This window comes from Carassius gibelio, chromosome B22, assembly GCF_023724105.1.
Source record: "Carassius gibelio isolate Cgi1373 ecotype wild population from Czech Republic chromosome B22, carGib1.2-hapl.c, whole genome shotgun sequence".
Taxonomy (NCBI): Eukaryota; Metazoa; Chordata; class Actinopteri; order Cypriniformes; family Cyprinidae; genus Carassius; species Carassius gibelio.
Window position 1 is genome coordinate 7,050,085 of NC_068417.1, and position 18,060 is coordinate 7,068,144.

At 35.6% G+C, this 18,060-nt stretch overlaps 2 protein-coding genes across 2 annotated transcripts in view; both read left to right on the forward strand.

Annotated features, from left to right (window-relative positions):
* The window catches only part of LOC127987763 (NACHT, LRR and PYD domains-containing protein 1), a 99,477-nt gene that overhangs the window by 44,150 nt on the left and 37,267 nt on the right, over positions 1-18,060 (forward strand). The window lies entirely within an intron of this gene.
* LOC127987717 (protein NLRC3-like) overlaps positions 1,000-18,060 on the forward strand; it is a 42,987-nt gene continuing 25,926 nt past the window's right edge. The window contains exon 1 of the mRNA XM_052590106.1: positions 1,000-2,579. Within this exon, the coding sequence (XP_052446066.1) occupies positions 1,141-2,579 (1,439 nt within the window). The 5' untranslated portion in view covers positions 1,000-1,140. The remainder of the gene's footprint in view (positions 2,580-18,060) is intronic.

The following is an 18,060-nucleotide window of genomic DNA, read 5'->3' on the forward strand; positions in this document are numbered from 1 at the left end:
TATGAAACATTAGATCCAAATTTACAGTCTCACAGGAACCGCAATAATTTTACAGACAGTCTCCTGCAGATCTTCCAGGTAATAAAACACATTTTTAAGAACATTTAATAATAATAATAAACAAATGTTATTGAATAAGAGTGTGACAGAACCTTTATTTCAAAATTTTCTTTTTAAGGACCTATAAAATAAGAACGAAAGCCTATTTTTATTAATATTTACAACAAAGTAATGCTTGTCTCAACTTGATTTTTGATGAATATTTTTAATTACTGAATAAATAATTTTCACCAAATATAGGATTTTCTTCTCTCATTCATTCTCTTTTTTTTTGTAGCACCTTGAGGGCAAAATAATAACATTTCTGAAGAAAGAACTGGAAAAGTTTAAGAAAATATTACAAAAAGAGGACAAGCAGTACTTTGTGAAGGACTTTATTGAGAAAAGATGCAGTATGAAAGAAGCAGCTCTTGATGTCACGCTCTACTTCCTGAGAGAGATGAAGCAAGATGAAGCTGCTGATACTCTAGAAGGTAAGAGACTCTGATCGCTGCTTCGAGCGCTGTGTCAATCTGTTTTCTCTTCAACAATCACTGTTATGACTCACAGGAAGATCATTTGCTGTTCATATGCCTCTCATATTATGATCATAACCTGTCTCTTCCAACTACAGACTTCTTTTAGTCTTCCACATTCTGTTCTGTACACAACAAACCCAAAGACTAAACATTCTTTTATTTCTGTTTAGATGAGCTGTTCTTCATTCATCAGCTAAAGTGTAGCCTAAAGAAGAAGTATCAATGTGTGTCTGAAGGAATTGCAAAGCAAGGAGACTCTACACTTCTGAAGAACATCTACACAGATCTCTATATCACTCAGGGTTGTAGTGAACAGGTCCATACTGAACATGAGGTGAGACAGATTGAAGTTGCTTCCAGACGTCATGAATCACAGGAGATACAGGTTGAGTGCAAACATTTGTTTGAAGCTCCTGAACAAGACAAGCAGATCAGAACTGTACTGACAAAAGGAGTTGCTGGCATCGGAAAATCAGTCTCTGTGCAGAAGTTTGTTCTGGATTGGGCAGAAGGAAAAGAAAATCAAGATATCAGCTTCATATTTCCTCTTCCATTTAGAGAGATGAACTTAAAGAAGCAAGAAAAACTAAGCTTGATGGACCTTATAACTCAGTTTTTCCCAGAGACAAAAGGACTGAACCTTACAAGAAGAAATCAATTCAAAGTCTTGTTCATTCTTGATGGTTTGGATGAATGTCGTCTTCCTGTAAACTTTAAGAATACTGAGACGTGGTCTGATGTTTCATCACCAGTCTCTCTGGATGTTCTCCTGACGAACCTCATCAAGGGAAATCTGCTTCCTTCTGCTCTCATCTGGATCACCAGCAGACCAGCAGCTGCCAGTAAGATTCCTCCTGACTGTATCGACCGGCTGACAGAGATACGAGGATTCAATGATGCACAAAAGGAGGAGTACTTCAGAAAAAGATTCACGGATGAGAATCAGGCCAAAGAAATCATTGATCATGTTAAACAATCAAAGAGTCTCTTTATCATGTGCCACATCCCAGTCTTCTGCTGGATTTCAGCCACTGTTCTCCAGAACATTTTAGAGGAGAAAAGAAATAATGTTGTGAAAAACAATCAGGCTGATGATGCCTCCAAAACACTGCAGGAGTCAAATACTGAAGACACTCCTAAGACTCTGACACAAATGTACACACACTTCCTCAGATTTCAGATCCAGCAGAGCAGACGAAAGTATGATGGAGAATATACACCAGATGTTTCCTGGGATAAAGATGCCATCTTTTCACTGGGGAAACTGGCATTTGATCAGCTGGAAAGAAACAATGTAATCTTCTATGACACAGATCTGGAAGCCTGTGGTATTGACGTCTATAAGGCATCAGTGTACTCAGGCATGTGTACCCAGATCTTTAAGGAGGAAACAGGGATCACTCTTGGTACCATGTACTGCTTCGTTCACTTGAGCATTCAAGAGTTTATTGCAGCCCTTTATGCACATCTGTTTCTAGACATAAAGAAGAAAAGTATATTTGTTCATGAGTCTACAAAATGGAAATATAAAAGTAAAACCATGATTGATTTGCTCAAGACTGCAGTGGACAAGGCACTAGAGAGTGATAATGGACACCTGGATCTTTTTCTTCGATTCCTCCTTGGTTTGTCACTCCAGTCCAATCAGAAACTCTTACAAGGTCTGTTGACACATTCAGAAGACAATGAGCAGAGCAAAGAGGAAATAGTTCAGTACATCAAGCAGAAATTTGAGACTAATCTGTCTCCAGAGAGATCCATCAATCTGTTCTACTGTCTGAATGAACTGAATGACCAAACTCTGGTGAAAGACATTCAGACCCACCTTAGCAAAGGAAGTCTCTCGTCTGCTGATCTTTCACCTGCCCAGTGGTCTGCTTTGGTCTTTGTGTTGTTGACATCAGAGGAGGAGCTGGAGGAGTTTGAGCTTCAGAAATTCAAGAAATCAGACGAGTGTCTCATTAGATTATCAGCAGTCATCAAAACCTGCAAAAGAGCTCTGTAAGTTATTTAATATATCTTGTCGTGTTTTGTTCTCATCTTAAAATTACATGAATCTACATTGATACATAGCAGGCTTGCACACCACGATTTATAGTGATAATTAACCATACACCAGTTATAAGTAGGGGTGGGAATCACCAGAGGCCTCACGATACGATATTATCACGATACTTGCCAATATATTGAGATATTCTGAGATTATATTGCAATATTTATATTGTGATATGTCAGTTCTTGAAAGTAAATTACTGTTAAATTTAAATTAAATTAAACATGCAGTCTTATATCTAGGGATGCACCGAAATGAAAATTCTGGGCTGAAACAGAAACCAAAAATTCTGGATGCACTTGGCTGAAAACCAAAAATGTTTTGTAATGATTATTTATTAATTTATCAAAAAATAATAGACATTTATTTTGTAAGACTTTAAATTTAACTCAATTTTAATGGTACTGTATTAAAAAAAAAAAAAACACAAACTAATATAATAACCACACTTTTCCTGAAAACAGCACAATAAACCTGGACATAATTTGTTAATATTGGTAACATTACAATAAGGTTCACGAGGTTACATACTTTAGTTTGCAATCTAAGAATGTATTAATCTTATTTCAAGGGTTATTTCAGGCAAAAATGAGAAATTGCCTCCATTGAAAATGTATAAATATGATATACTGCCCATGTCCAGAAAGGTAATAAAACATCATCAAAGTCCATGTTACATCAGAGGGTCAGTTAGAATTTGTTGAAGCATCGAAAACAGGTTTTGGTCCAAAAATAACAAAAATTATGACTTTATTCAGCATCGTCATCTCTTCTGGGTCTATTGTGAGCACGACTGTTGACGTACAGTGTGAAGTCGTAATTTTTGTTATTTTATAATTTTATAATTTTCATTTTTGCCTGAAATAAACCTTTCATGTTAATTTCAACATTTACTAATTCATTATTAAAATCAACAGTTGTGCTAGTTAACAGTTAATGCACTCTTAATAAACGTGAACGAACAATGAACAACTGTATTCTCATTAACTAAATTTAAGAAAGACTAATAAATACTGTAATGTATTGTTCGTTGTTTGTTTGTGTTAAACATTAATTGAACCTTATTGTAAACTGTTACCTTAATATTAAATATCAATAAATTCTTTTTTTATCCACTTCAATGTAACAGAATCTGTTATAAGTTGTTGGATTTATTAATTTAAATTTTTTGGACTATCTAAATAATTATAGTCCTAGAAAGTTATTATCAGATCACAGCGTACAGATATACCATGTAGCGCTACTTTGCTGTAACTGCAAACAGGAGCAAGATTTTTTGCCATTTTTCTCTTCAATAATTTGCAGATGTAGGTGCATACCTAAACTGAACAAAATTATAAATGCAACACTTTTGTTTTCGCCCCAATTTTTCATTAGTTGAATTCAAAGATCTAAGAATTTTTCTATGTACACAAAAAACCTATTTCTCTCAAATATTGTTCACAAATCTGTCTTAATCTGTGTTAGTGAGCACTTCTCTTTCTATTTGCTGAGATAATCCATCCACCTAACAGGTGTGGCCTGTCAAGATGCTAATTTGACAGCATGATTAGCCTTTAGCCACTTTAACACTGATTCTGGCAAATACACGGCTAATGTTTCCCGGCAATTGTTTCCGGGTCGCTAGATTTTGCACTTTCACACTACCAGTGATTACCTGGAATATGTGCGTGCGTTCACACAGAACCCCTAAAGGTCCCGTAAAGACATGTGACATCAGGGTGTGACGTGTAATGTACGAGTCGAAAACGCTAGGCAGGTTATCTTTCACTTAAGATGGCAAACGATCTCCGCTTCAGCGCAGAAAGTGAGGAACTAACTGATCTCTGCTTCATTACAATTTGCGCATTTTTTTTTGTAGCGAACATTGATCTTCCTTCAAAACACCTGGTAAAAGAGTCATGTGATATCATGCGTCATCACTACGGCATTTATGGCATTAGTTCTGACTTTTGTTCACACAGAGCTCGTTCCGGGACTGAACCCGGCAATGTTACTAGATCCCTAATCCTGGATCAGTCCCGGGACGTGCGTTCACACAGAAGGCGACCCGGCAATTTACTGGGTCCAATGTTCATTGTGAAAGTGGCTTTAGGCTCACCACTATAAAAGGCCACTCTAAAATGTGCAGTTTACTGTATTGATGGTTCGAAGGGGGTGTCCGAAAACCAGTCAGTATCTGTTGTGACAACCATTTGCCTCACTACACATCTCCATCTGATAACTTTCCGCGATCCCGTCATCTTTATTTCAAAGGTGACCGAGCTGACTTCACCAGAAAAAAAAAAAAACTCAACCCTAGCATCTAGTTGATTGTGAAGAAATTGATTTTATAATTCTACCAAATAGTATACTAAAAGATCCGTATTGCTGTGGAAAACATTGCAATACTATACCGTATCACCCCTAGTTATAAGTATATCTCTCTTTTAGGGTAAAGTCAAAACAATTTCTTGAACTTTTTTTTTCCTTTAAAAACTGCAGTCCTTTGTAATTAAAGTGCAGTGCTGTTTTATTAGATTTACATGGGTTTTGTGTAAAAATATCTCTTTCCAGCAAAACAAGATGTTTTGTTAGCTACAGAAGAAGCACATCATGTTATTATAAAACACATTGTTCCTTAGTTGTTTATACTCAATATTCAGTTAAATTTCTACAACTTCTGCTATAAAAGAGATATACTCTTGCATAACCTCAATGCATAAATGATTAACTTCCAGATTCTCCACCTCAAGACACTCATCCAGATAATAGAGCAGCACTTTTAAATGTATAACTCATTGCCATTAATGATATAAACATATTATACATTTACATATTTTAAGTTTTATTTGAATCAATTTGAATCAATACAATTCTAATATATATGCAGTGTATTGGTATAAATTCTTTTTTTTGTATTTAACGAATCTATTACATGTATCTAACTCTGTGATTTGATTTATTTCTCTTGTAGGCTAAATGATTGTGGCTTAACAGACAAAAGCTGTCCAGCTCTGGCTGCAGTTCTTGGATCAGATACCAATCTGAAAGAGCTGAACATGAACAATAATAATCTGCAGGATTCAGGAGTGAAGCTACTCTGCACTGGCCTGGAGAATATAAACTGCAAATTAGAGATACTGAGGTAAATTTGTGACAATCATTAGTGTTTTGTTAATTTAAATTTTGAAAATTTGCAGGCTTTAAACCTCTGGGCCCGTATTCATAAAGAATCTTAATGCAAAAAGTAGCTCCTAGTGACAAAATTCTATGAAAATTCTTAGAAATGTGGGCGTTTACTCTTAAAGAAAAAATCCTAGTAAAGAAAAAAGTAATTCAGAAAGCATCTTAACCCTTAAAAGAGGTCTTAAGGTCAAATTTGTTAGGAGCACAGACGAGGATTTTTAAGAGACTTAAGAGTTTCTTTAGCAGAGGAGAAAATGGCAGAAAGACGAAGAGGCAGAAGAAATGTGTTACAGACAATGGATGACAGCGAGTTAATAAGACGCTATAGATTAGATAGACACTATCACATTTTCTAACTGTTTTTAAATTCATTTTAATTAATCATTTTAAAAGTTTTAAAATTGCTTGTTTTATTTTTGTTATTATTTTTCTTCATGATTATTTTACTTTCTTTTATGTAAAGCACTTTGCATTACCATTGTGTACGAAATGTGCTATATAAATAAACTTGCCTTGCCTAGATCGTGCAGCGATCATGTTTGTGACTGATCTTATTAAAGACGAGCTAACTTCTCAGACACAGCGCAGAAATGCCAAAGTGCCAGAAATAAAAGTAATCACTACATTGCAATATTTGGCAACCGGTGATGACTTGGGTCTGTCACAACCTTCTGTAAGAAGAGTGATCACACAAACAATCACAGCACTTTCAGAACATCTTATTGTGTGGCAGTTCATTTCGTTTCACTGGACATTCCCACCTTGCAGGCTCAAAAAACTGCATTTATGAATATAGCCGGCTTATAGGTGCGCACAAGCAGGGGGAATGAACCTTTAATAGTTTGTGCTATACGCTCCCATGTCTGCTTCTTGTCCCTTGCTGTGACACCCGGCCCGAATTTTCCTTTAAGAATGGCCTTGTGTTCATCCACTAACTGGGCTAACAGTAAACACTGTTCCTCTGTCCAGTTTGGCTTTCTCGTCCATCTTGGTTTTGATTCCATGTTTGATACATTAAAACCAATATTCAAACCGCCACTTAAATAGGACAGCAATCACTGTAATTGGAAAGAGTGCAACAATTTTTATCATTCTAAGCCAATCAAATACCTTATAGGAAATTAAAAGCATGGTAAATAAAAAAAGGATTTATATACAGACATATAATGTGTGTGTGTGTGTGTGTGTGTGTGTGTGTGAGAGAGAGAGAGAGAGAGAGAACGGTCAAATAGGAAAAATTACGCATGTAAATTCAAAGTGAGAATTAGAATAGACCCTATGCTTAAAATCACTCTTTTTTTTTTTTTTTCCTTCTTGGACAACCAACCAATCACAGTCTTCAAAAGACTGTGTCATACATAGCAACAGGGTTAACACCGCCTCCTCACTAAGATAAAAGTTTTTGTCTTTTCCTTACTCAGAGTTGCTCTCAGATCGGTCCTGAATCGCTCTTAAGCTAAGACTCCTACGTAAAAGTTTTTAAGCTAAATTAAGAGTTTTCTGAGAGGATTCTTAGAATCTTTATGAATACGGGCCCTGGAGTCTAAAGGTATTTTTGGGGCATGGAGAAGTTTTGTCATGCCCTGACATTTGTGCTTTTTTCAGTTTCTTATAAATATCTAAATGGGTAAAGTCTAATCTCACTGTAATCAGCACAAACTGGGCTATAATAATATGTGAAATGCATGTATGTACATGATTGTATTTTTTAGAAAAAAAAATGTTATGCGTGGTTAGTGAAAAACTAAAAATTTTAAAACACTTGAATAAGGCCATAAAACACATAAAGAACAATGGTTCCCGGGACTTTTGAGAACTGGAGCTTATAGCCTAGAATTTTTCTAAATTATGTGAAAATCATCTTGTTTACTCACTTACAGAAAACCATATATTAATTTAAATTTTCTAAGACACTTTTTGTTGGTAAAAGTCATATGCGAGTAGGCGTCAACTATCATGAATATCACTGTGATTTACACCTGAGAAGACAAAGGCCTGCATAATGAGCTGCATAATGTGCACTCAGTCAGCTGTGTGTCACTGACAGGGAGCTGTTACAAGAAAGAATGTGAGGACAAAATAAATCTATATAATTATATGTTTGTAGTTTATTTAGAATATATTTAATTATCCCACAACATAATTTAATATCCACTTGGGAGTGCAGTTAAACAGTTTATTAGGAACAATCAAAGCTGATTTTTTTTGCATCATTACACCAGTCACACAATCCTTCAGAAATCATTTTAACAATCTTATTTTCTACACACACACACACACACACACACACACACACAAATAGTGTTATTATTATTATTATTATTATCATTATTATTATTATTATTATTATTATTATTATTATTGATGTTGAAGAGAGCTGAAAATATTTTTCTGGTTTTTTAGGGGGAATAAATTTAAACGACAGCATTGTTTTTACATTTGTTACAGTTATCTTTATTTGTTAAATTTATATTATTTACGTCAAGCTTTTGAATGGTATAGTATTGTATATTGTTATTGAAACTTCATAATATTTTACTTGATTATACGTTTAGTCAGGAATAATAGTTTGGAAAAAGTCTTTGGAAAAAGTCTAACTAGTAAAATGTTTACACATGTGAAAACTAGTACAAGTATATAAATAAATAAAAAGAGATTTACTCATGTTTATGATCTCGGCTTGAAGTGCTTCATTCTTTTTTTCTGAGGAAATCCATTTTTCAAATCCTCAACCACATCACATATTTTTGGGGTGAATTATGTGTTATTCCTCTCATTGCGAAGCAAACAGTAAAATAAAATAACTTGAAGAACAGTCTTGCTGGTTTTTCTTCTGTTATGGGCGTATTCAAGCCGCGCGCTTCAGTTTGAATCTGAATAGTGCGTTCAGCGCGGGGGCGTGGTCACATTAGATATAATGAAAAAAGTGAAGTGACATTCAGCCAAGTATGGTGACCCATACTCAGAATTTGTGCTCTGCATTTAACCCATCCGAAAGAAATGCACACAAACAGAGCAGTGAACACACACACACACTGTGAGCACACACCCGGAGCAGTGGGCAGCCATTTATGCTGCGGCGCCCGGGGAGCAGTTGGGGGTTCGATGCCTTGCTCAAGGGCACCTAAGTCGTGGTATTGAAGGTGGAGAGAGAGCTGTTCATGCACTCCCCCCACCCACAATTCCGTCCGGCCCGAGACTAGAACTCACAACCCTTCGATTGGGAGTCCAACCCTCTAACCATTAGGCCACGACTTCCCCAGGGAGACATGAAAAACGGACATCGCATTGTTTTCATATGGATTACTTTATCACAGAATATTTGTTTTCGGCGGCACTTGTTTAGTTTAAAAGTAGTAACATGTCAAGCTTTCTATACATATCTCTCTCATGTCTCTTCGTTGAGTATTCACGGAGTTACAGTTCATTTTAATGATGTGTTTGTAAATGAAGATCAGCGCAGACAAAGGCTGCAGACAGCACACCTTGATTGTTATCTTTATTTTATAAGTTTTTGTTGTTATTATGTCTGTATCCAAAAAAAGTAGACCCTTTACACATTCGATTGATGTATTGATCTTATCTGTACGATTAAAACTGAAAGTGTAATTTAAGTTCTTTTCGTGGTTATCAGGAGAAAATGACACGTATTACCGTTAATCGACTCCATAGGGTTAATTCCAGCATAAACTCTACATTCCAGGGCCCTCATTTATCAACAGTGCATATTCACAGATGTGTGTGTGATGAGTGCATAAAAATAGTTTCATGCAAAGTGTGGGATCTTCCAACTTGTACTTTAACATAGGAATGTGTGTAAATATAAGCACAACTCTGAACATTATTATACCTTTATTTAACCAGGAGGTCCCATTGAGATTCAGAATCTCTTTTACAAGAGAGACCTGGCCAAGGTAGCAGCCAAATCACAACAAATGCATACATAACAAACACTAAAGTACATTTTAACAATAAAAGAAGTACAAAATATTAAAAATAAAAATATAAAACACAATGAGACTCTTAAGAAAAACAAGAACATGTCTCCATCACAACACTCTTTATAGTGGTTTTAAATTCATTTAAGGACATAAGGGTTTCTAACTTTAGCTCTTTTTGTAGATTATTCCACCCCCAAGGTGCTAAATAAGAAAAGGCAGTTTTTCCCAATTCGGTTATAACTCGTGGCACATTAAAAAGCAACCACTTTGAGGAGCGTAGCTGATAGGTACCAGAGCAAACAGAGAGGAGGTTACAGAGGTACAGTGGAAATTTGCCAAGTATAGCTTTATAAATAAAGATATATCAGTGCTGTTGTCTACGAATTTTAAGTGATGTCCAACCAACTAAATCATAAAGAATGCAGTGATGGGTAAGGGACTTTGTATTTGTTATGAATCGTAGTGATGCATGGTAAACTGAATCTACATGACGCAGGATGGAAAATGCAGCATGCATGTACAATATATCTCCATAATCAATTACAGGCAGAAAAGTAGCTTCCACAAGTTTCTTCCTAGCACTAAAAGTAAAGCAAGATTTGTTTCTGTAATAGAAGCCAAGCTTGACTTTAAGTTTCTTAACTAAAGCAGTAATATGTTCATTGAAGGAAAGCTTATCATCTATCCATATCCCCAAGTACTTATATGAAGACACTCTTTCAATTGATTTCCCATCTAATGACAAAATGCCACAATTGTCGAGTAGCTGTGCTCGAGCTTTTGAGAAGACCATAAACTTTGTTTTCTGTGTATTTAAAACCAATTTTAGACTCAATAATGTGTATTGCAATGCCTGAAATGCAGTCTGAAGTTCCTGCACTGCTACTGAAATGGTGGAAGCCTGGGTGTAAACCACTGTATCATCAGCGTATAAATGTAATTTGGCTTGAACATCTCTTTCCAAATCATTTATAAAAATTGAAAACAAAATGGGTCCTAAGATTGATCCTTGAGGGACACCTTTAGTTATCTCAAGAAAATCAGATTTATAACCCTCAGCATAAACACATTGAATACGATCTACCAAATAATTCTGGAACCATGCAACAGCCTTCTCACTTAAACCAATTGAACGTAGTTTGGTCAATAACAATCCATGATCAACCGAATCAAATGCCTTAGAAAGATCAACAAATAATGCAGCAGAATGTTGCTTCTTATCTAAGGCCCCAATAATATCATTTGTCACTAATGTAGCAGCAGTGATAGTGCTATGGCCACTTCTGAACCCTGACTGAAAATTATTTAAAATATTTTTGTCAGTCAAATACTGTTTTAACTGTACATTCACAAATGATTCCAAGATCTTTGACAAAACAGAAAGTTTTGATATTGGACGGTAATTATTCAATTCTGATGGGTCTCCACCTTTATGTAAAGGGAGAACATAGGCTGCCTTCCAACTTTTAGGAATGGAGTTAGAAAGAAGACTCAAATTAAAAATATGCGCTATGGGCTCAGCAATAATATCAGCTGCCACTTTTAACAGAAAGGGATCCAGATTATCTGTACCTGCTGACTTTTTGTGATCAATGTCTCTGAGGGCTTTATGAACTTCTGAAACTGAAATCGGTTTAAAATTAAACAATTCCCGATTTACATTTTCAGATGCTGACATGGCTGGACATGGGACAGATTTATTTACGGTTTGATTAAATATGAATCCAGCCTGAATAAAGTGTTTATTAAACTGATTGACTATGACTGCTTTATCTTTTATTTCATCTGAACCAATAAGAATCTGATCTGGGAGGTTTGAGGTCACACGTGCACCCGATAAAGATTTAATTGATTTCCAAAACTTTAAAGGATTGTTTAAGTTTTCTGTGGTTGACTTCAAAAAAAACTCAGATTTGGACTTTCTAATCATCAAAGTACACTTGTTTCTTACAGTTCTAAATGCAGTCCAATCAGCAGAAGAGTCGGAAAATCTGGCTTGTGCCCACATTTTATTTCTCAAACAGATTAGCTTTGATAGGCTGTCTGAAAACCAATGATTGTCCTTACCACTGATCCTAAACTTTTTGATTGGTACATATTTATTTACAATGGAAATAAAATTTGAATGAAAAAAATCCCATGCCATTTCAGCATCCGAAAACAAAGACACCCTGCTGAGTTCACTATGATACAGATCATGCAGAAAAGCTTGTTGTTCAAAACTTTTGAAATGTCTTTTTAGGATCATGCGTGGTTTTACCTTAGGGATTTTTGTATTTCTTACACAAGCGACTGCACAATGGTCACTGACATCATTACAAAATACGGCAGTTGAGGTGTATTTATGAACTGAGTTTGTTACGATTAGATCTAGGAGAGTAGATTTTATTTCTGCTTTGGGATTTATTCTTGTTGGTTCATTAATAAGTTGCACTAAATTTAAGTCATTACATAAGTCTTTAAAACAATCAGAGTTCCCAGACAGCCAGTCCCAATTCATATCACCCATAAGAATAAATTCAGAGTCATTAATTTTATGTAATATTTATGTAATAACATGCTTAAGCAGAGAATCTAGTGCTAGAATGGCAATACTACAAAAAGAAAGTGCTGCTGCGTCTTTCCTGTGTCCTTTAATTGCAAATACTACATTTATAAATGAATAGTGCAAGTTAGATAATTTATTTAGTCTTGTTTATCCCCCCAGGAAACAAGACTAAATATATATTTGCGTATATAGTAAATGCATCTTGATTATTTAAACTAAAACAAGACAAAATAATAAGGTAATAAGCCTTTTTTTGCGTGCAGCTGGGAAGTCATTTGAAATGTAGCTTTAGTGTCATGACTGATCTTGCTTTGCTGTAGGATTCTGCAAACCATGCTCTGTGCAGAAAACATGTTTAAAAAGAGCGCACTGATCTGTTTAGTGAGCACACAGAATGTCTTGTCAGTTGGTACTGGATCTCAATGTTCTGCAAGATTGCTGCTCTACTGCAGCATAAACACTGTACACTCAACAAATTGACATATTTTTTCAGTGTTACAAGGACATTTTTAAATTCTGGCCGCTGGATGTTTTTTGTGTGTTTTGTATAAGAGATTGCTGATTGAAAACATTTCTTTCATTTTTGACTTTTGGTAACATCACCAGTATTTGTCAACTGTCACTAAAACATACCGGTAAATATTCAGATTATAACTGAAGTGTTTTCTCTTTGTGCAGTCTGAAGAACAACTGTATCACAGAAGGAGGTTGTCATGTTCTGGCTGCAGCTCTAAATTCAAACCCTTCAAATCTGACAGAGCTGGATCTGAGTGAGAATAAACTAGGAAACCCAGGAATGAAGATCATCTTGACTCTGTTTGAAAATGTACAGTGTAGACTGGAAAAGCTGAAGTAAGTATTTTAATAGTATATCCCATTAATTACCCAGACTCTAGTGACTCACCACAGTTTCATATATTTGAAAATATTTTACACTTATCAGGACTGCACAATTAATCTAAATATGCTTGACATTGTGATACGAGTTATTTTGGTCACAAAAGGTTGCATTTTAATTAAAAACACATGCTTAAGAGCGAAGTGCATTTACATGTGAGCAGATCATGAGTTAGTTTTAATAAAACTGGTTCTTCAACCAGTAACCTCCAACATTAAGCATCAGCACACTGGAGAAGAAGCACTGTCTTTAAAATTCATATCTATTGTTCTCAATGTGTGTTCAAACACTGGTGGCATCACTCAAAATCTGTCAGTGGCTATTAACTACAACACAACTCGCAAAGTTTCCCATTAAAAAATGTACTGGGGGCAGTCATGGCCTAACGGTTAGAGAGTTGGACTTGTAGCCCAAAGGTTGCAGGTTCAAGTCTAAGGTCCGGCAGGAATCGTCTGTAGGGTGAGTGAATAACCAGCGCTCTCTTTCACCCTCAGTACCACGACTGAGATGAGACACCTGAACAAGATCTGAACCCCCAACTGCTCCCTGGGCACTGCTGCATATGCTGCCCAATCCCTGGTTGTCCCCTCTAAAAATATGATTAAACAGCATGATGTGTATTGTAAATCACAGTTTTATACTTTAACCTTGTAAGTAGTAAAACAATGCAAACTGGGCATGAATGTGTTTTAAGTTTATAAATGTTTTGAGTCTCCCCCGCCTTTGCCTCACAGTGCTTTGATCCAAATGCCTGCTTTCCTCTTTTACATCACCTCAGTGTTGCCGAGTTTGTGGTTTTCATGAGGAACTGGGGTACCTATCACTGTTTCTCTGTGTTGAAGCGACCCCAATAACATGATATGAATGTAAATTTTACCGGAGAAACCCCACAGCAAAATGTGTATTTTACCCCCAGAATGAAATTTTTACTGGGGAACCAAAAAATATTGAGTAGCAATTGGGTGGGTTTTGTTGCAAAAACCCAGCAACCCAGCAATCCTGCATCACCCACACACACACACACACACACACACACCCACACCAGTAAGAGAGAATAAAGTCAACAGTTGTGGAAATCGACTGTCAAGGCTATTTTATTCACTTAAACATCATATGAAGTAATTAATTTATCTTTAATACAGATGATGCCAATGTATTTTTCGATTAGTTTGCTATAGGGTTGACCCCAAACAGGTAGGGTTTAAGTGATTTTCAAAACATTTCAGCTAGTGTATATATATCGTGGATATATTATTTACCTGATATAAGATTCATGTGGTTTTGATTCAAGCACTTCATTGTAGCCTAGTACTATGGTGATATCTCTTCAGCGCACAGCGCGAGCAGGTCAAACTACAATGCAGAATATTAATAACTATGACTGGACTGTCACACCCATACCATTATAATGAGAACAACATTATAATAAAACGGTGAGTATTTTTAGAGTTTAGTTGCTGTGTTTCTGCACATTGTTGCGTGGAGAACGCGTCCACAAAAAGAGTTCATTAAGAGCTACGCAGACACGTTCATTTGCATCCGGGCTCTTTTTGCAGATAGCCTTTAAGTCCTAATATTAACATTATTTTGTATAAGTAACGAAGCGTATTCTACATGAAATTATGAGTTTAATCCCATTGATTAAAAACTTGCTATCAAATGCTCACTCTACTGGTCATCTTCAGCACACAGCTCTAAACAGAAATGCAGAACATTAGGGTTTCGCTGACGTTTAGTGTTAACTATCTTTTAATCAAAACATAAAAACATTATTTACCCCATTTGTATCTGTGAGGCATCTGTTACACATTTTCCCTGTGTGTTAACATCAGTAATTATGGCTGTTGGATGTCTGACATGACTCATTGTATTTTGCCCCGCCTCCAAACATATGATTCGACTATTAGTCGAATGTCAGCAAGATTCAAAAATTCAGATTCGACTATGAAAATCCTTAGTCGGGGACACCCCTAGTCTGCTATGTTAGCAATAATAATGTTAATTGCTTGATGGATGGTAATGTCTACAACGGACACCGGACAGCTTGAAGTTGTCTAATGTTGCACGGTCTCCCTGATAACACTAATAGTAGTAAGGCTGTGTATACTTGTTCTTAACGGGTAAACGGGAAATGGGTCAAATCCATGGAATAAGATAAAAAATGTGTTGTTGTGCTTCTGGATGTCAGAATGGAAATAATTTTTATAGAATAATGTATAATCTGGGCTGCATTAATGCACGGGCTTACCTGGGTTTAAGCCCAGGGCCCCGGGCTGGGGGAGGGCCCCGATGATGCCGGAAAATATTGTAATCGGATTTTATAATTCGTTGGCTGTCCCTTTAAAATTACGCTTTATCGCTTTGCATTGCAAGTCCTGCTCGAAAAAGACTCAGTCAAACCCTCTCACTCAATGAACCCTGCAATCATCAGTCACAGTGGGCATTATTTAATTGTCTGAAATCCAATAAAATTCATCATTGTCTGAAAGCATTCAGTTATTGCCCTGTATCGAACTCACGTGACATACTTACGTTGAATTCTTTATAAGATAATTGCCGCCTATTCTAATGATGACTATAACTAATAGCTAATCTAATGTGACGTGCCATAAATACGAAAGTGGTTTGCAAAAAAGAAAAACAGCACAAGATAAAGTAGAACGTCAGAACAGTTTGTTAAAAAAAATCCAGAAACTAACATCATATTTTAACGCCATTTACAGGTTGGTTGTGATATACTAGCAGGCCGGCAGCAGTAGCTAGATATGATAGTCTATCAAAATAATTAACTCCTTGATAGTGATACCCAAGTGAAAAAGTACACTTCCATAATGTACTTAAAGTTCTATTTTTTTGTGCACTTTAAACTCTTCACTTTCTTTTCTTTACATAATAAAATTCTTCTTTAGTACTTCCTACTATAATCTTAAGAACATCTAAGTATGCTCAACTGCTATTTTGAGACACCTTGAATATGAACTAAAATGTGCTTTTAATATACTGGCTGTATAAAAAAAAAAAGTATATTAAAAGCACATTTTAGTTCCTATTCATGGTGTCTTTAAGTACATTATGGAAGTGTATACTATAGATTTGGATGTTTTTAATACCATTTATTCACGTAAAATAAAAGGGTTTGTGATTAGGAAGAGTGAGTTAAATTGAGAATGATTCTATGACAAATGCATTTTTAACAGTCACTTGTTGCCACCTGGTGGGGTAATAGATACAAACAGGCCTAACAGTTAAAGGGGTGGAACCATAACCTTTAACGATTAATTATGCAGTTCCAATGGATGAAGGCAGGGCTCAACACCGGTCAGGCCAGTGATTCAAATTTTTACTTGCCCCAACAAAATTTTCACTGGCCCCACAACAAAAAATTTATTAAAGTAAAAGACAAGAAAATGGGCCTATAAAATAATCATAGATATTGTTTTCATTGTCTTTGTTACATTTAACCTCAATAATATAATAGGTTAATGACAGCAAAAGCTACTAGATTAACTTATATTTTAAATATTGTTAGACAAATAAACAGTAAGTAATAAAATAGTTACAAATAATCAAATTACGAGTAATAGCACAAATAAATACAACAGAAAAAACAAATGAAATAAATGGTGCTTTTCAAGTTTTTCATGTAGGTTTAAATAAAGAGATTTTCAGGTACAGAAGTTGAAATCTAATGTATAACTATAGAATAGATTAAACTTTATTAAAATTGTATCAGTCAAGAGCAGTTACAGATGCATAAAAATGTTTTTAATGTTGAAAATATAAAACGTTAAATACTGTGAAATTATAAAAAAAATGAAGAAACTTTAAACCTGAAATTAAACCCGCTAGTAGGTGGCAGGGAATCACTGTTAATGAGCAAATCATTGAGATTCAACCGATTCATTCAAGCGGCTGATTCACTCAGGAAGTGTTGCTCAGAGACGCAAAACAATTCTGTGGACTTTGGAACCATTTTCGTTGGCGAAATACAGCGAAACAGACGATTTGGTGTCTAAAATGTAAGTCACTTGATATTAAGTTCTTGTTTATTAACCTGTACGCTGAATAAAATCATCACATTTGTAATCATGCTAATATTTGGAGAAAACCAGCATTCTATGTGTAATATTGGTTAACATGGATATTAAATTATATAAATATGAAATATATACAGGGGCATATTTGAATTCTGAGGCATTAAGACTAAATCACATGCACAAGTCTAACCTACTAGACTACGTCACGTAGTGCATGCGTGCACAGAATGGGTGTGTTTTTGCATACTCGATAATATCAGATCGTTAAATCAACAATTACGATATCATAGACTACATATAACGCACACCCTACAGCACTGGCCCGATCAGACAAGTGACCGTTCCGTCTACTGTCCCGAGCGTTATTCACACTAGCCTCGGGCAATCGGGCAGTCCTTATTGTCGAGCCCTGGAAGGGCCTCTCAAGAGGTAAAGCCCAGGGGCCCCTTATAGTCTTAATGCGGCCCTGTGTATAATAATAATAATGTAACAGTCAAAGATGCCATTTGAAGCTAAATGCAGACGTTTAAATGGACTAACTATGGATGAAACCTGCTGTGATTACCCTACTTTTAAAGCACAAGTTGCATTTTTAATAATAGGTCTATATAATATTCACATAGGGGACATTGTATTAGACTTACAGTTAAAGAATGAAATACTATTTAAACCAATAACACTTTACATTACATTTAGCCTACCTATTTTATCTCACAGTTCTTCTTGTAAATCCAAGTTTATATCTCCTAAGTTCAGACTTTATAACTTGGTTTACCTAAACAACTGTGAGTTTGGTAATTCTGAGAAAGAAAAAAAATATATACAGGGGCCTCATGT